This window comes from Manacus candei, unplaced genomic scaffold (assembly GCF_025592945.1).
Source record: "Manacus candei isolate 608988 ecotype Guabito, Panama unplaced genomic scaffold, ASM2559294v1 h1tg000043l, whole genome shotgun sequence".
NCBI classification, from domain to species: Eukaryota; Metazoa; Chordata; class Aves; order Passeriformes; family Pipridae; genus Manacus; species Manacus candei.
The window spans coordinates 19,282,485-19,304,726 of NW_026138091.1; the positions used below are offsets into that span (position 1 = coordinate 19,282,485).

The window sequence follows — 22,242 nt, forward strand, 5'->3', positions numbered from 1 at the left end:
GTCATATTTAGGGTGTGGGGTTTTTTTCTTTCCACAAACCATTATGGAATTATAATAGTAGAAAAGTGTGATTTTAGTCCCTATGCTTTGAGTGATGTTCCTCTAATTTGCAATCTCTTAATTAAGGTCTGACATGGCTCAGCTATTCTTTACACTTATAGTGGTTGGCCATCTGGGCTTCGCTAATAAATAAGGACTTTAATGGCTGAACTACTTAATAAACCTTCAGTGAGAGAAGAGGAAAATTAAGGAAATTCTTTCATTATGAAAATATGCTGTGCCATCTAATTGTTCAAAAGCAGATGCCACTCAAATTCAATTAAGCTGTTTAATGACCTGCATGCTTATTACTATCTTGATGGAAGGTTTGACATAGTTAAAGTAAATACAAATGGCTGGTAAGATTTTATTTTCTCATGTTTCTGCCTTTTGCTAATTTACCCTTCAATCTGTGTTTTCTTCTTATGATATATTATAAATTGCACTGTCTGATCTGAAATCGGGGTTTATGAAAATTGTTAAGAAACATATTTTTCTTATTTTCACTTACAAATGTGCAGTTTTTGTCTCACAAAGAATGTGTCAAATTATTCAAATGTGAGGCAGTCATGAATGTTGTTGGTTAGATAGACAGCAAAGCTCCCCAAGCAAGATCTTTGCTAGTGACAGATTGGGAGTGATATTAAGGCTGCTTTTTCTCTGTAAACAATGTTTTAGAATATGCCAAGTTTTACAGCATGTTAATGAAATCTATATATAAGTTCCTCCTGGTCCATTAAGAAAAAGACATGCAATATTCACTGATTATTAAAATGTTACTCAACACTTCAGATTTTATAACGCATTTCCCTCTTCCTTGTTTCCCTCCTCCTCATGACATTTTTAATTAGGTAGTTATTGCTTAGTACTTATTACTTACAAAATCAAGAACAGACTATCTTTGTTACAAACTTAAATCCATGTTGCAGACTTCATGGCCACACATGCATTATGAGCTGGCTTACACAGGCAAGTATTAGGAAGTAGGTATGTTTATTTCCCTATCCATGTACTAATAGCACTATTGGAAAAAAGTTACCTACACCATTTCTGTCACTTATTCTCACTCCTTCTTAGTTCTGATAACCCAATTTTTCATGTGACTCTTTCCACAGCTGCATTTGTGGAATAATGTAGACTTTAGGTCACTTTCTAATATTTCTTTTTAAGGAAATTTTGTTTTGGGCCAGGAAACTTAAAATTTGTTTGGAGAGCTGCTGTGCATCCAGAGGAGATGATAAACTTTTGGAGAGGGGATAGGAGAACACAGCGGGGTACAAATGTAAATCTGGAAGCAGATTTGCTGTCAAGACAATAGCAGCTCGTATGGAGAGAAAGCTGATTCCTTCTAACTAGTAAGTTACTATACTTTAAAAATTTAAAATTCTCAGTTAAGCTCTTTTTATCATGTTTTGATGGCGAAATTCTCAAAATTCAGAGAGGATTTGCAGAACAGGACAGTAAGGAACAGCTGCCAGCTTTTAATGACTTCTGGAAGCAAAACATAATCCAACAAGTTCTGTGTGAATAAACTCAAGACTTACTAAAGATGAAACCTCTTTCTCTGCATGTTGTCAGTACAGCCCCGTGTAGGTAAAGAAAAAAAAAAATCACATTTTCTATCAACAGTGAAGGAAAGTGCACAGATCTTTAAGTGCCACAGAGAAGATTCAGTATGAAGAAGCTAGAAGTCAGAGGATAAGGTCTAGGCTCAATAAAGAACTGCAGCCCCTCAAGAGTAGCCCTGTACAAACACCTGCATTCCCAGAACCTCAACTCAAAATGACTGATGGGGGGGTGCAGCACTTGCAGACACCTGATGAGAACTAGATTGTCTGTGACCTCCTGCTCTCCTACTGTAGGACCAAGAGGGCCCTATACTCTGTTCTCTGCGCTATTTCTGGTTTTTATGTAATAATTGTTCAATGTAGACACATGTATAGTAGTAAACTCCTTATTGATCTCAGCTGTAAAATATTTGTGTTCCTGTCTGCAGGTCAACACCTGAATACAAATGTTTTCTCTGAAATTCAGTGTCAGGATGTTGAGGAAGTCTCTATCACAGCTCTGCTTTTGGCCTACAAGAGAGTCCCTTTTTCAATTGACCAAATTTTCTCATTATGTTGGTGATGATTTTCAGAAGGTTGTTTGTGCAGTGTATGTATCTTAAGACACTGTAGAAATTAACTCAATAATTTCAGTGCTGAATCTCTTGTGAACATCTGTAATGTTCAGGAGAAAAACTTCAGCTGGTTATGATGTCATGAATGACATTAGTAAAATGTTTGCTGTAGGTTAAAACAGTCTTTGGTTTTGCAAAGCAATTGTAAAAATGGAATCTTGAAGGTGTGTGTTCACTGGGGGAGGACTTAAAGAGCACAGATGACTTTGCAGGTAGCTGCCAAAGCCACTATAGGACATGGAGTTGCAGAGCAATAGCAAGGACAATGCAAGCAGACTATTTTCCTGCCTGTTATCCTCAAAAATTTACATTATTTTCCCCTCCAACAAAATTAGACAGATGATGGTGGATAGATAGATAGATAGACAGATAGACAGATAGACAGATAGATAGAAAGAAAATAAAGATAAGAAAATATCTAAACTTTGTAGCTGGGAAAAATAAAAAAGAATATAAAGCAGCAGAGGAATTGCTCCCTCAATCTACAGAGAGACAACCTGAAATTACAGTCCTAAGACATGTGAGCTGCACTCATCTTTGCTATGACAAGTTAATGAGAGCAATTTATGGTCATCCTCTTAATGACTTTAATGTTGATCAAATCACATTAAAAGAACAAATCACGTTGCAAAGATTTGTACAGTCCACTATGCATGGCAAATCTTTCCAGCAGAAAAAGGAGGCAAAACTGAGCTTTTTCAAGGAGCTCTGGAGAACCAGCCATTAGCACTGTTTCTGTAATGGCCTCTCGCTGGACACCATTTCATAGGTGTCTTTGCTTAAGACCCAAGACAGTAATTCTGCCAAAACAGGTGGTTTCTCCGTGCATCTAAATTGTTTCTGCATCTTTTCCCACCTTTTCTCTCTCCCTGCAAAGATTAGTTTTGAGCTAAATCAGGGAGATGATAAGCCAGATCATGCAACCCGTCAAGCATGAGGGAGGGCTTGGGAACTTATGACCAGAGAAAAATGCAGGGCTCATCTCTTTGGTGGTATCATGGACTTGCTGGGGCTTAGGTGATTTATGAAGTTGCATCTTCAGAAAGAACTGTATCTATGCAAAGCCTGCTGGTGCTCAGGGCTTTCCATGGAGATATTAAGAGGGCAGCAGTTATTTTCAGGATCTGGTGGTGATATTTCAGGATACCACCAGTGGTGTCCAAGAGCAAAGCAGCAAGCTGGATGAAATTTGGAGGACCTACCATCCAGTGTTACTAACTAAGCACGGTCAGCGTGGTATCCTTGAACCCATGGTGTCCTTCCCAGACCAGGAAGTGATTCTTACACTTCAAAAAAAATGAGTTCTCAGAGTAGGGCAGAATTTGAGAATACAGTCAGGTAAACGGGATACAGAGGCAGCTCCACAGAACTTGGTATCATGCCAGGGCTGTCAGTTCCTCTTGCATTCAGGTGCACCAATTCCATCCTTGTTCTTTGTTACAGATAATTACTCAAGGGATGAATAAGGTTCATTTAGTTTAAGAAAGTGACATATTTCCAAAGATTATACATTGAAGATAGTGATCACTCAACAGCATTCAAGGAAGGGCTATGTCAATCTCAACTCCAAGTGTTAGAATAAAAAGGTGTTTAACTTGGTTTGAAAATGAAAACCAGCAACGGATACCTTGGGCAAACTTTCAAAAATTGATTCCTGTCTCACTTGGACATGCAAAAAGAATGGTTGTGAAGTTGTAAAGATCCAGTTCTCAGCTTATTTTCATACTCACAGAACATTATGCACAATATCAAGTTTCTTGTGTATAACCTGGGAGGATAGGAGATTTTTCAATTTATTTTACAAGCACTAAATGACAACCTTTAATCAGTGTTTCCTGTTACAGTTTTAACACAGAAATAAGATCTATTTCATACTTTGTGCATGACACTCTGTTGCTTTGAATTAATTTCCTCAATAAGAGGAATAATTCACCAGTGTCATAGCTCTGAATGAAAGTGTCTAACAAAGTCGTAGAGCAAAACCCTTGCTTCAAGAGACAACCTGAACAGCTCTCAGAAAATTTCTTTAGAAAGCCTAGTTACTTTCTCAGCTGGGAGATGAGCAGTATTTGAAACCTTGACTTGTAGCAAAGCTAAAAAAGGAAACTAAATGTCTTATACTGGTGAACTGTGAATGGAATTACACCCCTTCTGGTAAAATGGGCACAATAACCTGGCCAATAGGTGCTATGCATGTTTGATAATTATATTTAATCCTGACATCTTTTCTTTCACATGCCCCTCATTCATCTGTCTCATTTATGGGTTGCATCTTTTCATAAGCACACACAGTCTACAGCAAAGATTGTCTCCATATACCTGTCTGTGAGGGACATAGTACATGTGATTCCCAACTCTGGCTGTGTTTCCAGGCTTAACTGGCTTAAAAATTATGTGTATTAGTCAGATGTTTTCTGTCCACAGAGATCAAATAGTAAATACTTCAGATGCACATCTAACAAGATAATACGATTGCTCAGGCTGAGGTCTTACTCTTTTAAGTAAATTACAATAAAATATCATTGCTATTGTGATTGTCTAAATGCATTTTTTTCTGACTAATCATTGTTCCCTTTCAGCTTGTTGTGTTAGAATTTATTTTTTCATTCCTGATCTGTGTTTGAATTTCACTTGATGATCTCAGCTAAGTTTGAAGTATGACCACAGTGAATTAAGTTGCTTTATTGCTATGCTGATCAAAAAAAAAAAAAAAGGCAAGTTAAAATCTTATTTCTCAAGTATTATATCTAGCACAGTTTTCATTCAGGAATGTCATTGTTTACTTCAGATATTAGCAATTACTTCAGATACTGCAGAGTAGTTTAATCTGACTACTTGTTTCATCCATCTGTCATGAATGAATATCTAAATTTACTGGTACATCTTGAATTTTCTTCACTTTCATAATGCTCTTTGTAACTCAAGTGGCTACAAAAGGTAATGGCTGAATAAATGGACTGACGTGTCTAGATGATAGCCAGTTCCTCAAGAAAGAGTGCATAGGTTTGGACTTTGGATTTTGCATAAGTGGACACATGGCTAGCCAAATGAAAGAGCCTATTGCAAAACTTATACCAAAAATTAAATATCATAATTTTCTTGGACAGCACTGCAGGACTCACAGAAGACTTATTGTGCTGGTACCTATGCTTGTTTATTCTCTTCTCTAGAGCTAATTTTCAGTCATCATCCGCAATTTATATATCTTTAAAGTGGGTTTCCCTTTAAAAAGCATCTTGTTGTAGCCAGAACAATAAGGGTAAAAATGAAAAGCTTAAACATCCTCCAGATATACGTCAAAGAGATTCCCTTTACAAACTAGAGGAAGAGTAAAACACTCATGCTAGAGGGTTTATCATGAAGATCTTATTTACAAGGAAAGCACTTATTGTACAATATCTGCAGATAATAACACAATTCAGATTAAGAAAAATCTGTGAAGAATTTCTCAGTTCCTTCTTTTACACATTTATAAATAAAAAAAAAAAATTTCTTTCAGTGAGTAGATACACCTTTGGGGCTGCAGTACTTCCAGTACTATTAAAAGAAGAGATGTGATACTAATTTGCTCAATTTTTTGAAGCCCTTTCCATGCACTCGCATGTCTCTTAGTACTAGATGAAATAATGTATAACAGTGCCATTGCCTAAAGCACAGTTGGGTAAAAGCGGCAATATATTGTCTAATTTCTAAGGGGTTGATTTAACCTTAAAAATATGGCTGTGGTTCTGCACTGTACAAAACAGATGGGTTGTTTGCACAATTAGGCCTTAAGTGTTAAGTTTTTCTCTTGATTAAAATGCCCAAGCTCTCTATTGCCAAGTATCAGTTAAGTTGTGTGTGTCTCGTACAGGGAGGGTACACCCCTCAGTGTTAAATAATGTGTTTGTCAGACAGCTGGGGACTGAAGGGTAGGACACTGCATATTTCTGTCCCACATTATTCTTACTCTTAATTTGGAAAAATTGAACCATTTATGGATCATAACCAAATTTATCTGTGTTTTCCAAAACCTCACATCTTGTCAAGAGCCTGGCTGTGCTCCATCAGTGAACATGCTAGAATTTTTGGATTAACAACTTTCCAAATTATTTATTATGCTGTCAGTTTTCATGCTGTTCTCTTTAACTAAAATCAGGACACCTCAGCCACTAATGGCCACATGTCAGTGTCTTAGTGCAAGTGCCTGCTCCTGTGCCTACAAAGTCAGAAGCTGTACTGGGCACAGGGGTCCAGGCACTAGCCATGGGGACTGCAGGGCCACCTCTGTGAGGAGAGGCTGCCCCTGGTTGGAATCAGCCAGTTCCAGCTGGCTCCAGCTGATTCACTGCAAGGGCACATCTGAGTCCACTGGCCAGAGTGGTGGTGCCTCTGGGAAAACATATTTAAGAAAGGGTAAATGCTGCACAGAAGTGAGGGGTGAGGAAAAATGTGTGAGAAAGAACCCTGTGACACCAAGCTCAGTGAAGAAGTAGGGGGAGGAGGTGCACCAGGTGCCAGAGCAGGGATTCCCCTGTTGCCTGTGGAGGACACCACAGTGGTGCAGTTCTCCATGCTAAAGCCCATGGTGGACCCATGGGGTGCAGGTGGATATTTCCTGAAGGAACTGCAGCCTGTGGAGAGCCCATACTGGAGCAGGCTCCTGACAGGAACTGACAGGAAGAATCCACACTGATTAGCTCAGTTGGTTAGAGCATGGTGCTAATAATGCCAAGGTCATGGGTTCACCTGTAAAGGCCTTCACCTAAGAGTTGGATTTGATGATCCTTGTGGGTTCATTCCAACTCAGAACACTCCGTAGTTGGAGCAGATTTATCCCAAAGGACTGCAGCCAAAGTGGAGCATGAGGAAAGTATGGGGAGGAAGGAGTGCCAGAGAGGAGCTGTTCTGGACTGACTACAGCTCTCATTCCCCACCCCTGGCCCTTTGTGCTGCTCAGGAGGTTGAGGAGCCAGGAAAGGATGAGTGAAGTTAAGTATGGGAAGAAGAAAATGTAAAGGTGTTTTATGCTTTTATCTTTGTTTTTCATCATCCAACTCAATTTTTATTGACAATAAATTGATTTTTTTGAAGTCAAGTCTGATTTGTCCATGCCAATTGACCTCCCTGTCTTTATCTTAACCCCTGAGCATTTCTATCTTTTTTATTCCCCTGTGCTGCTGAGGAGAGGCAGTGAGAGAGCAGCTGAGTGGGCCTCTTGCAGCCAGCCAAGGTCATCCCACCACAGACAGGTGGGGAAATGGGATCTCCCCTCCTGTTCCACTGTGACATCAGCACAGATGTGAAGGTGGGGAAATTCATACAGATTTGGGTAGTCTGTAAGAAAAGTGAATAAACCTCTTCCTAATTTGGTTAGAAGAAAAGCCTCATGTCACAGAATTACAGAATATGCTGAGTTGGAAGGGACCCACAAGGATCATCAAGTCCAACTCTTAGCCCTGCACAGGACCATCCCCAAGAATCACATCATGTGCCCAAGAGTATTGTCCAAACACTTCTTGAACTCTGTCAGGCTTGGTGCTGTGACCACTTCTCTGGGGAGCCTGTTCTACTGACAAGCCACCTTCTAGGTGAAGAACCTGTTCCTGATATCCAGCCTAAACCTCCCCTGATACAACTTTGGGCTATTCCCTTGGGTCCTGTCACTGGTCACAGAGATCAGTATCTACCCCTCCTCTTCCCCTCATGAGGAAGTTGTAACTGCAATGAGGTCTCCCCTCAGTCTCCTCTTCTCCAGGCTGAACAGACCAAGGGACCGCACCCATTCCTCCTATGGCTTCCCCTCAAGGCTCCTTCACCATCTTTGTTGCCCTCCTTTGGACGCTTTCCAATAGCTTAATATCTTTCTTATATTGTGGTGATCAAAACTGCACACAATATTCAAGGTGAGGTTGCATCAGTGCAGAGTAGAGTGGGACATGTCTTCCAGGTAGGGGGGCTAGGCTATCAGGAAATGTGCTCTGATAAAATCTGTCTGAATAAAAAATTTCTCTCTCATTTTCACACGTCTCCAGTCTCTACTGATAAATAGCACCAGGCAGACTGCTACAGTGTTTTCAGGTGCCATTTGCAGGACTGTGCCTCTATGCCTTACGCATATCCACCTCTCCAACTACTTTGAAAGAAACCCTCCAACTTTCATAGTGTTTTTTTTGTTTGATTGGTTTTGTGTTGTTTTTTTTTCCTTAGGGTTTTGGTTTTTTGTTTTGTTTTGGTTTGGTTTTTTTGTTTGTTTGGTTTGTTTTGGTTTTGTTTTTTTTTTCTTTTTTTTAATTTTAACAGTGTAGTGTGAGACAGGGGCAAACCACTGGTTCTTTCAGCCAAGACATTAATGTGGGAGTCAGGAAGCACTGGTCCATTCCTGGCTTGACGTAAATTTAAGAAAATACTACTAAGTCATAACATCATTGAGACTGTTTCACTTACCTGCAGTGAGAATGCTGCATGTAGCCCATCCCCCTACTACAGGCTGCGATGAAATACTGGGGTATTGGGGTACTGATAGAAAATATATCTATTACTACTGATCCTGTCTGCTACAACACCTAATTCTCTACGGTCTTCTTAAAAAATAAGCTTATCAACATTCAAAAAGTGCCAATTGGCAATTGTTTTTCTCTACTCCCTAGACTAAGTTAGGAAATGTAATTTTTTTGACCAGGAAAAATTGGATAAAAGTAATTTTTTCACCAAGAAGAAATTTCTTTTACAACAAAATAAACCCTGGAATTAGGCACAAATGGAAAAGGAGGAATTAAGGGGCTATATTACTACAGTACAAACTGTCTCTATGCACACTCATCTATATGTGTTTTGCAACTGTTTAGACACAGCTATTCTAAAGTGATTTAATCTGCTGCTTCTGTTTTAAACTTGTCAGTGCTCTCCTTTTGGTCTAGACCAACTGCTGCATTTTTTAATATTCAACCTTTATGAATGAATTTGAGGACCAACAGGAGAGTATTGATATGTGGTTTGAAAATTGATGGGTTTACACCAAAGAGGTGCCAGTTCTTTTGGGATCTCGATAATAAAGGCACAGACACTCAAAGCTGGATAGATGATTTACTAAGGATGGAAATTATAGAGGAGGTGACAGCAATGTGATGTCCCTCTTGAAGCTGGGAAGTGCAGCTGTTGCAGAGCCAGATGAGCTCCTCCTTTTGGGTCATGGCATGCTACATGGTGTTCCAGTTGGGGCTGGGGCTTGCCAGTTTGTTCACTGGAATTCTTAGGTACAGATTCATCAATCACTGACAGCTGTCAGGTTTGGAATCTGGACTCAGCTTTGATGAGTCCCTTGGATAGTGCACTCCAATACTCTTATCTCAATAAAGGTATGGTTCTCAGAGATGCATATATTATTTGCAGTGCACAAGATAAGACACTACACATATAATTATGGTTGAATACATACTGAATACATGCAGTTGTTGCCTGTGAATTTGTCATATATATATATCTCTAAGTTATGTATAAAGTTCTTGTATGGTATCCAAAAGAAAAAAAACACTTTTAAATACAATGCCTCTTCTGGGGTCTCTGCTCTATTTGAGCAAGTAGTTTAATTGTGCTTTTCATCAGATGATGTTTTTATTTACTATTTGGTTTAAGGTTCAGACCAAGATTCTTTACCAAAGCTGAATTACCAAAAGCAGAATATACCACAGTCACATTTTTCCTTCTGTCAGTTTCAATTTGAATTGACTTCTAATTCTGATTTGCCTTGTTGCACATGTTCTTGACAGGAGTATTTGGTACAGTTCTATGCTTTCCTGACACATATTAGCCAATGACCTCAATATTTAAAATGAGGCTTGAGTACCTTGGCCAGAGCCACTAAGAAAGGAATTCAGGATTCCCTGCTCCATCACATCAGATCAGCTCCCTCTTTACCCAGACTGAAAAGTAGGCCAAAGATGTTCGCATTTTTCCAGGCCTTACAGAAGAGCTAAATGAGCTTTGAAAACCACTGCTATTTTTACAATGCCTTGGTAAGCTTACTGTGAAAAGATACAGTTACATGGTATCATTGTGGAATATCATTCTTGCAAGAAAAAATGATTTGATGTGAGCAAGCCACGGCACTTGGTGAATGACAAATATTGTGATTTTGCCAATTTTTTTTTTTCCAGAGTTTTTAAAGGAAAAACAAAATGACCTCTCTCAGCTCAGATAAAACCAATTTCCGGTAAGTGGATTGAGAGGAATTAAACTTGTTTAGAAATATAATTGTGAATTACTCTAGTTAATCACAACAGATTGGAATAACATTCAAAAAGTTATTCATTATCAGATCATAAATATATAAAATCATACAGAGCATAGCAGTTAACAGATCTGCATCAGGATTTTCAAGGTACAACATCTGATTTATAGAAGTGCAATGTTACATATTTAAGGTTCATTCCTCAATCTGAACTGTTCTTTCACATATAACTTCTTACCCTTCTCATCCCTTCATCAAATGAAACTTTTCAAGCTTTTTCTGCTTCTTTTTCCTGCTGAAGGACCCAAGCCACAGCACATTGCTAACAAATGTAGGGGAAAAGCAATTCTTCACTTTCTCGTTATTTTTAAGGCTATTTGGTTTACTCTTGACAAAAACCAGCAAATGGAAGCTGCTGTTTCCCTTTAAGACAACTGCAGTTTTCTGGGCAGCGAGACCTTACGCACACCACTACAGGTATGAGGGTACCTCTGCAGAAGGGAAGACCAAAGGGCAGCATCTCTAAATGGTCTTTGACATCTCCTTATATTGTGGGCTTATGTCAAACTCAATCACTGCAACAGTTTCATTTTTATTAATAGGATTTCATATCTTTAGCCCAGTAAATGTATTAGGAAAAGAGTATCCCCCATGATGGAGCATCCAATGAATGTATTACAGAAGAGCAGCACTAAAGACTGCTGTCTGGTGCAAGCCCCTTACCCACCCCCATTAAAAACAATAAAGAGCCCTTCTGGTAAACACACACCCTGCCAGTAACTGATCACATTTGTCATTTCAAACTTTGCTTCAGAGGGGCTTTGAGTTGCTTAATGGCTCATTTGTAGACTGAAGAAAGAAATAAAATCTGTAGTTAAATCTGTTCCAGCAGCAGATTTCAGTTTCAGTTTTGCTGCTCTTTTAGCCACAAAATTCAAGCAGCATTTATAAACTGGCATCATCCAGAGAATTCCTTTCAGTGAAGTAACAGCTCCATAAATCAGATAGCTGGTTTTTGAAATTACAACTAAATACACACTCAATTCTAAAAGTGCAGCTTGTACGTCACAAAACTGTATTCTTTTAACAGTGTCAGTTCACAGGTGTACACACACACAGTAAAAGGTATAGAACAAATTCGTGCTTAAAGCTTTGTGTTTAATAGAACAGTTAGGAGATTTAAAAAAATAATTTTTTCCTCTCTGGCACATATTTCCACATCTAGTATATTTCTTCCTAGTTTACTAGCAAAAATTCAAATTAAAACAAGTATCTACTAAATGTAGATTTATTCCTAGACTCTCAATCTGCTCGGTATATGCAGAGAAATGGTAACAAAACAGCAGTTTTAAGGAGATACCTCTGTAGGCATTTATGTTGCAGCAGAAAACAAGAAGGAAAAACACATTGTAGCAGATTGTTCTGGGGTGAAGTCCATCCATAACTTTACTACAAATATGAATTAGAGCCTAATTCTGCTCTATATTTTTCAAGCACTTTGGATCTGGTTATCCTTCATTAGATGAATATTTCCACAAACCACAGTTCTCACTAGGAATTTCATGTATAGGAAATGCTGTGAACAGGAGTGGCAGCAAATTGTCTCATAAAGAGACTACTACCTCTTTTTGCCTTTATTAGTCTGTTCTTTCCTTCTCTCTTCATCTTCTGCTGAACAATTTTTTTTGTTTCCAATTCTTAACATTCACTGTTCAGTACAGTTTAAATAATGCTTATCTGAAGTAAATTCTTATTTGAAATTTTTTTCTCTCCTCTACGGAATAAAATTTTCTGCAGTGCTCCCATTCCACCTGAAGAACTTGAGCATGTATATTTGCTTAATTTTTTCACAATTCCATTTCAGTATTTGGCCTTGCCCCTTACTGCAGTACCCCAGTTCCTGCCAGTTTCACATTTGGCTTTGGCCAAAAAGTGACTTAATGTGCATAAATTTTTGTGATCTAAAACACTGTGGTATTGAAGAGCTAAGCACTCATCCCTGTTAAGACAATAAACTCTCTTCCTTCTGTTGCAAACCTCAGCTTGTAGCCTGTGGGCTCTACTGTTCTTGCAATCCTGCTTCCTGCTGCTCAGTAGCCAATGGATTAGTATTTAAGCATTTCAAAGCCTTGCCTGTAAATTTCTGGATCCCATAACTGCAGAAACTGATGAGAAAGTTCAATCTCCACTGAACAGCAGGTAACCTACCAGAAATGCCTCCTTGTTTCTACAGTCTCTTATTTATTTACATTCTGTCTTTTCAATTGGAGTTTCGAGAGTCTGACACATCCAGGAGCTTAAATTCAGCTGACTTTGGAGAGACTTCCAATCTTATGCTTTTAAACCCCCTTAAAATACTGACTTCAAGGAGCCCAATTGCACAGGCACCCCTAAAAATACTATTCCAAATTTATTTTTTCCTTTCTGTTTCTGAAAATCCCTTTTTTAAAAAATTACAATTTTATCAATTTCTCTGCACTTACCTGTGTAATTGGAACAGAGTATGGGTTAATGTTCCTTTATTGGTCTTTCAAATTTTTTTACTTTCCCTCCCAGCTTCTCATTTACAATCAGATATTCTTCCCCCTTACCTGTGATGATTTTGCTGTGTGAGACAGACTTCATATTCCATGCATATTTGCCATTTCTAGTAAGAAGCTGACATTTTGATTCAGTTACCCTATATGCTGGGATGTATGTGGAGGGAGAAAGAAGATAAGAAACCAGGAACATATGCCTGGAGTTTTCACTGGACTTTAGTGTACCAGTATTAACCTGATCTATTGGTTCAACTTTTGAGTGTCTTTAGAAACTGAAATCATATACCTGGTCAAGAAACTCACCAAAGGAAATGTGACTTTTTTTTGTAATTAAGGAGATTGCTAGCAATGGCAAAAAGTCATTGCTGCCTGAGATTCTCAGCTTTCAAAACCGTAGCCTGTCAGTGCTGCAAATTTAGGACAAAGAATCTCAGGATTTCCACCCCTCAGTCAAATATTCACAGGTCTCAGTGCTGACCAGGATAGGGAACTAAGGTCTGAGTCCCATCTCTCCATACAAAGGCTACCAATGAGATATAGATATTTTTCAATGTCTGTGCATTAATTCCTTTCTATACAGTGATCTTTAGTATTGCCAAATATATAATTTTCAATTGTTAATTAGAAAGAGAATTAAATGTGTACTTTTCAATCCAACAAACTATATAAACATTCATTTAGAGCATTTGGTTAGATGATGGCTACTGATGATAAAGTTTTCACAGTTACAAACTAGTAACTAAAAGTCAAGTACAAGAAAAGTTTAATATTTGGAGATATCTTTATTAAGCATTTTAACACAATATTCAATAGTAAAAAAATCATGTGATGCATATGCAGAGTTTTCGGGCACGGATCTCAGACAAGGTACATGGTGATATTGATTTTACACCAAAATTCAAAACATATTCTCATTTATTACTTTACAAAGATTTATTTAGAAAAAATGTACAATACCAATAGCTTTCAGAGTTAACAAAAATAGAAAAATAAAAATTCCTGTTTTCATACACTATATACAATAAAAGCAAAAAAGACTGCCTTTAATTTAACCCGTAGCTTCTGAAATTATCTGGATGTGGCCAGCGTCCAAAGTTTTAAAATAATCATTTAGTAACTTGCTGTAACTATTTTTGTTGATACATTTATTCAAATATTCAGGTGAACTTTCATAAGTCTGTAGACTCTTTGGTAAACTGCTTGTTCAAGTCCAAAGTTGTTTTATTTTTCAGAATTTTTAAAGGAGATATCCACTAACCACTTTTAATATTGGTTCTGCCTATACACCAATCAGTAAGGAACAATCTCCTGGCTCACAACATATAAACCCAATATAATTTTTTAGAGAAAATTACCAGAAATCAGAAAATTATCAGAAAATATCTGATGAAATTTTAAATGACAAATTGCATAATCTACTAAACATCCCTGAAAAAGGAAAAAAAAAAGTCATCTACTATCAAAATAATAATCTACTTACAAATAGATATTCCATCTTGCTCCCAAACTTCATTAAAAACAGCTGTTTAAATATTAAGTAATTTTGCTCTGATGGAAAGCATCTGATTTGACATTTTTCTCCATGGATTATTAGTGTAAAAATCCATGGAGAAAAATGTCCTGAATTTGTTCTATGGACTTCTGAACGCAAAGGAAAACAACCAAGTCACTTTTCTAGTCCCGCAGAATTTTCAATCCATGATAGCACTCGATCAATTCTGTATCTCTAAATTTAGTCACACAATCTGATTATGTAAGATGGAAAAGGCAGATCTAGGCAGTGCAATCTGACAGTACATTTAGCCAGATACATGAGAGCCTTTGAAAACACAGACCCAGCTAATAAGCATGCTACCAACTTTGGTACCCAACAGGGCCACCCTAAAAGTCATTACCATCTACCAAATGTCAATATTCATTTAACAATTTTACACTACCTTACTTTCATGACTTGACTTTCATTTTAGTGATAATTATTACATGGTTATGCTCATAACCCCCTCAGAATCTATAGTATCTGGTATAAGTAGCAGTTACCTCAGTATTTTTAAGAGGATGAGTTCTGTCTAAATGTACGCATCAGTGCAAAATCAAAGAAGTCTCTAAAAACCAACAATCTCCCTGTCAAACTGGCTGAGAACAGTAACATAGGCTTGCACAAAGTAATCTGAAAGAGTTTACTGAAAAGCTCCTTCTATCTTTGCTGACATTATACAAAAATAACAAGAAGCATAATTCTGACTAGATTTTCCGAGTAAAACTCATCAGTTTACAGTAACCTCAAGACTGCCTTTTTGAAGGATAGATGAGTACTAGATTGCTTCCATCAACCTGAGCCAAGCAGCTTCCAGTGAAAAGCTTAGCACCTCCACTTGCCCTCGCATCACAAAGCTGTATGTAAATACATCAAAGCATAATTCACATTCATACACAAACTAAAAATTCATACACACAGCTTGAATTTCTGAGAAAGGAACAAAGATTTCTTTTAATACAGTCTGTGATCCCAACCATCCCCAAAAATTCCTTACTGGCTTACTTCTTAGTAGCAACACATGACTATACAACATCTTCAGCAACTGTAGTGTCAAAAATTTGGTAATAAACTTGATGTTTCATTGCATCTCTGACATTATAGGACTTGATGAAGCATTCCAGCCATGGTAAGTCATCTACCAACAAAACCCAAATTACTGTTCAATACTCATTTCTAACTTTTATAAGAGACAACTTGAGCAGGATCTTAACTATGATATCTAAATGCATACAATAGTTAATAGAAAGAAAAATTAATTACTAACTTTGACATTCCAATTGGTATCCCCAAAGTTTCCATCAATATCTGAAATGGCGTTCAGTGACAGTCTTTCATGACTTGCCCTCCCTGTCCCAGCAACTCCCAAAACACTTGGACCCAGTAGTTGTACCACAGTATGTAATATATATGTGAGACAATTTCACTGGTCGCAAAGGGAAAATCCTTTACAATCTTTACAACAGGGTAAAGATTGCAGCATGGCTGCAGTGGTCACTGACAGCTGTGTACTGGGAGTACGCTCCGGAGGTCGGAGCTGCACCACATAACCGGCTACCTTGGACATGTGTAGCTTAGGCAGAGCCACTTTCTCTCATAACGCAAACACTGCACAAAAAGCTCTGTGAATGGATTCGGATTAAGTATTTGCTCAATTTCCATGGATGTTTCCTGTAGTAAGGGATGGTCTAAATCAACATGTGCAATGGAAAGCAGAATATCACCCAAAGCACATGCCATACACTGAATTTCCTTTCAGCCTTCCCTAACGGGCTGCAACATTCAGTAAGAGGGTGTTCTAGTTAACTTCCATATGAATACAAATGACATGTTAGTGCCTGCACAGGCATGACTGTATTCACACATCACTGCACACTACATGAGAATTTACTGACTCATTACTTTTCTTTCTCAAAGGGAGTTCCAATATTAAAGAAATGTATCAGAACAAATTAATTGGAACTCTGCTTACAGACTCCAGCATTTCTCTGTTCTGAGTTTTGCCTGTGCATAAGTTGAATTCTAAGACGTCGCATATACAGTAGCAGGCTGAAGGATCCCTTCTCTTCCCACCCCACCTCCCTTTAAAAATAATGGCAAACTGACCTAATCTTCTTCCTGGAGGACAGAGCATATTCATGGTCATCTGCATCTTTTCCTGAAGAAAACTGCTAGTTAGGATTTCAGAGGCAGGAATTTGGAAAAACTTTTCCTGGAAGAGAACAGATAAGTATGAGGTGTTGAAAGAGGGGTCAGAAATCATTAGCCAGGACCTTGACTGTATGTTCTTTTAGCAGCTTAAAATTAGGTAACATAAGAATAATCTAATTTCAAAAACTGTTCAGATACAGAAAAAAACAAACTGAAAAAATTAATAGTCTGCATTTCAGTACAGTGTATTAATAAAAAAATTATTATAAAAAATTAGTAGTCTGTATTTAAGTACAGAGTATTCAGGAATTACATCCACCCTGACAGCACACATGTAGGTCTCTATACATAACTGGTGGATATTTCTCATAAATCTCTATAATCAGACAATCCTGGAGAGGATGGCCAGTCCCCTCAACAGTCCCTCACTGCAGTGAGTAGAACATATTCAGAGGACTAAAGTCACTTGAAAACAAGGGGCACTGCAACCTGGCTTCATACCAGTAAAGCTCCCTTAGTGTGAGTTCCACTTTTTGACAGTTTCAGAAACTATGAAGGAAGGCTTATACTGTGGGGTACATTTCTGAATGGAGACATCAAATAAAGAATGGAACATTAAAGCATTAAATAAACATTTTCTGTGTATTATTAAACCACATGCAGTAAGTATGACTGACAAAACTCCAATTTTATTCTTTCCAAGTTTGTCACCAGATTTAGTATCTCTAAAGGCTCATAATTTTATAAGTTCTCAGAGTGAGCTAAGGTTTTTGATGGCAATTTGTCGTTTTTGTTAAAAGATACAAATACAGAATAATTTTCCCTTTGTATAATTTTTGTATGATATGTTTAACGGCACTGATCAGAAGTTAGCAGATAATCCAGCAGCAAAACTGACACAGACAACTGCTTTTTCCTTTCACTCTTCCAATTCTTCTCACTACAAAACTTTTTTATTTTTTCCTTCACTGACTTCTCCTATAAAGAGAGAAGGAAATAAAAGAACTGAGTGTATTCCTACAGAAGTGCAACTGGAAGCTAGTGTACAGCTGCACTTCAAAGCAGCCCAGTTCCTTCTTAGGTGGTGCTAAAGGACTGGAGTTGAGGCTTGGGAGGTACTGGCTTGTCTTTGAAGTCCTTTCAGCAAGAATACGAGCAGCTGGCACTGCAGAGGAAATTGCGTTTTTTTTCCTGCAGCTAAACTGTAGTTCTGAGAAGTATCTGATAAGAATGTGAGCCACCCTGAAATAGAAATTTTTTGAATTCTGCATCAAGAGATGGTTTAAAATCTTTCCCCCCCACCTTCCTTTTGCAGTTTAGTTTCCCAATATAAAAAGGAAAAAGGTCAGTAGAAGGAAATGATGACTACCTGAAATGGTGATTGCAGTCTTTGACCTCCTTTGCTGTTAATACATTGTGTATTTTAAGAAAACATGTTTATATTTTCCCTGATATTACTTTTACTTATAGTCTTAAAATTAAACAAGGAAAAGTATTCTCTTCAAAGTCCCATTCAAAGTCATTTACTATAATGGTGGAAAATATGCAGATATATACACATTAAACAGTATTGCAGCGCAGAAAAAAACCCCACTAAATTCTTTTTCTGTCCCATTTTGTCACAACCAAATTGTAGTGTGTCCATTCTTCAGTGTCTCAGTTAGCAGGAATGGTCTTAAGTAGCTTCACAGAAAACTGAAGATAGGTTAATTCTAAGATTAATAAAGTAGTTGAATAAACTGCTTCTGAAATAAAAGACAAATATCCGTACAGATGTAGCAGAGTTCTGCCTAGGGAAGGAAGGCCCCTTTACCTCGTGGTCATATGAAACAAAAAAAAAAAATCAAGCATTACTGAATGGAAAGATTCTACTGAGAGTTTAAAAAAGAGGTAATGAGATTTTAAACTAATCCAGAAGTTACCTGCATAAATCCTGAAACACTCTCATCATTCACACAGCATTCAGGCTGCATAATTTAACATTGCCAATAATAAAGAAATTCAGCCATTAGAATGTAGAAAATCTATGGAAATACCAAATAATCTATCTACAAGCTTCCATTTTGTCTTTATGCTTTAATATTCTACACTCTGTACAGTATTACCAGCATTACAGCATTGTTAACTGTCCCCAAAAAACCACTTCAGGTAACATATAATGAATATTTGTGTATGTACATTTGCTATTTTAAAAACAAATCGAAACCAAACCCACATAATCTGTAGAGTCTACCTTTACCTAGATCTACTTACATAATCAAAAAGGTATGCATTTATTGCTCCTGTTCCATCAACCAGAGTAAACCTCATAACAAAAACATACTGAAGAAGTTCAATACCTAAAACTGAAGAAAAAAAAATAATTTATGTTTCTTGGAGTGAATACGCAAGACAAACTATAACAACTCAAGTTAACAACATTCCTCCTTTATAGGTAACTGATTTTGAATACTCTCATTAAAAGTATAAATTGACAGACCAAAACATAGTGGTTGTGAACAGTAAAATGTCATTTGTATTTTAAGACCACATTGCAATTTGCCTGTAAACACTGTAATAGATGAACCTATAAAAATGCATACAGATTTTTAAGTATGTATTCTCATACTAGTAAACAAAAGCTAGTATTTGCTTGGATCTTAGATCCTACCTTTGTAGGATTTTCCTACTCCTGTTTTTTTATCCAAGGGAGATTAAAAGAGAGGTGCTCTTAATTCAGTGATAATAAGAATGCATTCCACCTGAAAACAATCTTCTGAGGAAAAAAATTTGTTTCATATGATATCGGAAAAGCTACTAGGTGGTTTTATTCAGAAAAAAACTTTGCTGACAGTTCTGAAAGTATTCCAGCTTAGAGTAAACGATTATAGTCTCTCTCACTGGCAGCAGTAACTGTTATACTGCAAACATAAAATAACTTAAACATACAGAGTTCCTACAACTCTGTATCACTCTTTTCTGGGTACACCTATTTAAACTGGTAGTCATTTTATGTTCAACTGATCTGATATACTTGCAGGTTATAATTTAGTCTGAAAACACAAATGATAGAAGAATAATATGTATAAAATAGTGTAAATGTCAGGAGGCATTAATCAATACTGGTTTCACTTTGAGAATTAAATGTCAATCACTGCCAGTTATATATTACTTTACATTTATATAATAGAATACAATTATAACAGCTTATTTAATAGAATCACTTTATTGCTCAAATAGTTTTTTTCTTTTATAAAATCTTTACCAAACTTACGTACTGCTAGATATTCTGACAATATGTTAGAACATGAATCAATAAATATAAAAACATTCTCTTTCCCTAATGTGTTGTAAAACTTTAAGCTCCACTTCCAGCTTTTTAACATATTGACTGCATATAGTAACACAAGGAACACACAAAGCATGGAACACACATAAATATTGTGGTATAGTGCCTTTAATTTGAATATTACTTCTTACAGACTCTCTGGAATATGCTTAGCCTAAGGCTTACAGAAGATAAAAGTCTAACTTTTACGAGTCACTAACTAAGAGTCCCTTTAGTTCAGGTCAGAAAAACTCTACCTTCAAAAGGAAAAGCAAGACTAACTTCTAGGACTGCAAGCATATACACAGTTTAACAACCTGCAACCAAACACTCATGACATCTGTACTATGATAGGTGTTACTACTGATACTTACGGTAAAAGAAATCAGTCAACATATAAAATCCTTTAATTCATACTGCAACAGTTTCAAAAGTAAATATGTTATTTCTACTGGTAAAAGGTGAATAAGTTTTACATCATTATATTCAATGTGACCATAAATTACATGCTTTCTGTAAAAAACTGCAGCCCAGAACTGCAAACAAAACTGTTTCACATAAACACTTCAGAATCAAGGTATATCAGGACAGTATCATGTCAGCTGACCTTGTGCTATTTCAGTTGGGTCCCATGATGGTCGCTGTTCTGCTGCCATGGAACTTAGACTCTCCATAGGCTTTGGAGCTGAACACTGCTTGCACCTACCATTTAAAATAAGATACTGAGACTAACCAAACACTTATCTATTTATACTAGAAGCTTTCTGCATAGAAAAAAAATTATTCTGATTTTCTTACATAGTGGGAGTGCAAAAGTATTTCTGTTGCTGCTTAAAATAACTTTTACCAAACACACCAGTTTTAGACCACATCAACCCTTAATGCTGTTTCTGAAATATCCCTGAGAAGAAATAAATCTGGAAAAGACCAACTCCGTGAATAGACAGGAGTAAAACTGCACATCAAGGCTGAGAGAGCTGGGGTTGTTCAGCCTGGAAAATAGAAGGCTCCGGGAAGACCCTATTGTGGCCTTTCAATATATAGAAGGGGCTTATAATAAAGACAGAGAGAGACTTTTAACCAGGGCCTATAGTGACAGGACAAGGAGCAACAGTTTTAAACTGAAAGAGGGTAAATTTAGATTGTACAGAAGGAAGAAATACTTTACAATGAGGGTGGTGAGGCACTGGGACAGGTTATCCAGAAACACTGTGGATGCCCCATCCCTGGAATTATTCAAGTCCAGGATAGATGGAGGTGAGAAACCATGTTTAGTAGAAGGTGTCCCTTCCCAGGGGGTGCCTGGATTAAATGATCTTCAAAGGTCCCCTCCAACCCAAACTATGCTATGATTCCAAGATCACTACATTGCTAAACATATATTCATATTCACTACTTCTCGGTTTGCAGAAGCAGGAATGAATCTGAACTTGTAGCACACTCTAAAACCACAACAGGGTTTGAGAAGAAATTTGGCTTTGCCTATGTTCAGAATATTAACTATGAGTTATTAGAACAATCTATTTTATTACTGGTGTATTTACACCAGTAATTATAAATTTTACACGTGACATAGCAAATGCTGCAAGTGGACGAAAATATTGAAGAACTGTTTCCATTTCCGTCAAGAAATAAAATTATAAAACAACTATTCTTCCAAATAAGCTGCTCTGCTACTATATTACAGTTAGAACTTGAAATAAACATTTATTATCTTTTAGAATTATGTGCAAAGCATGTCATAAAAATCAATAGAACTACTTGTGCTTCAGTGATATAAAGTCAAGCTCAGCTAAGTCACTTTTTTCCTTTAAAAAACCCATTCAAACTCCAATAAAGTAACTTAGCTGTGAATTTTGCAAGTGTGTCTATTTATATATATACACGAATGAATATACATGCTCATGCACACACATATAAATTTATTCTACTATACAGAATCTTTTTTAGACTTTGCTAATTATATGCCACTGATAAAAAAAGCACATGAAACATCATTCTGAAATGTCAGCATCCTTGTGAGGTTCCTTCCTCAATATCCTATAAACAATCATGAAATATCTTATAAAGCATTTACTTTTATAATCCAGCCATTTGAAGAGAGAACATCATCTGAAGGTGAGCTGTGAGTAGCTGGGGAAATATATGGATTATGAAAGTGCAAGGGGAAATACTTTGTATTGGTGACATCCTGTCCCAGTAGGAGTACCCACGTACTGCCTTTATTTAAAAAAGCTGTAGACAGCCATATCTGTAAAGGGGAAAACAATATATGACAAA

The 22,242-nt window shown here is 37.1% G+C and overlaps 1 protein-coding gene across 17 annotated transcripts in view; it reads right to left on the reverse strand.

The window, feature by feature from the left end:
• The window catches only part of POT1 (protection of telomeres 1), an 80,867-nt gene that overhangs the window by 6,961 nt on the left and 51,664 nt on the right, over positions 1–22,242 (reverse strand). For 9 of the 17 annotated variants that reach the window (XM_051795647.1, XM_051795650.1, XM_051795645.1 and 6 more), the window contains 3 exons: positions 20,570–20,664; positions 18,909–19,000; positions 15,684–16,716 (listed from right to left, as the gene is read on the reverse strand). In XM_051795647.1, the coding sequence (XP_051651607.1) occupies positions 16,447–16,716; positions 18,909–19,000; positions 20,570–20,664 (457 nt within the window). In that variant the 3' untranslated portion in view covers positions 15,684–16,446. The other 8 variants (XM_051795654.1, XM_051795653.1, XM_051795656.1 and 5 more) reach the window with 4 other exon arrangements.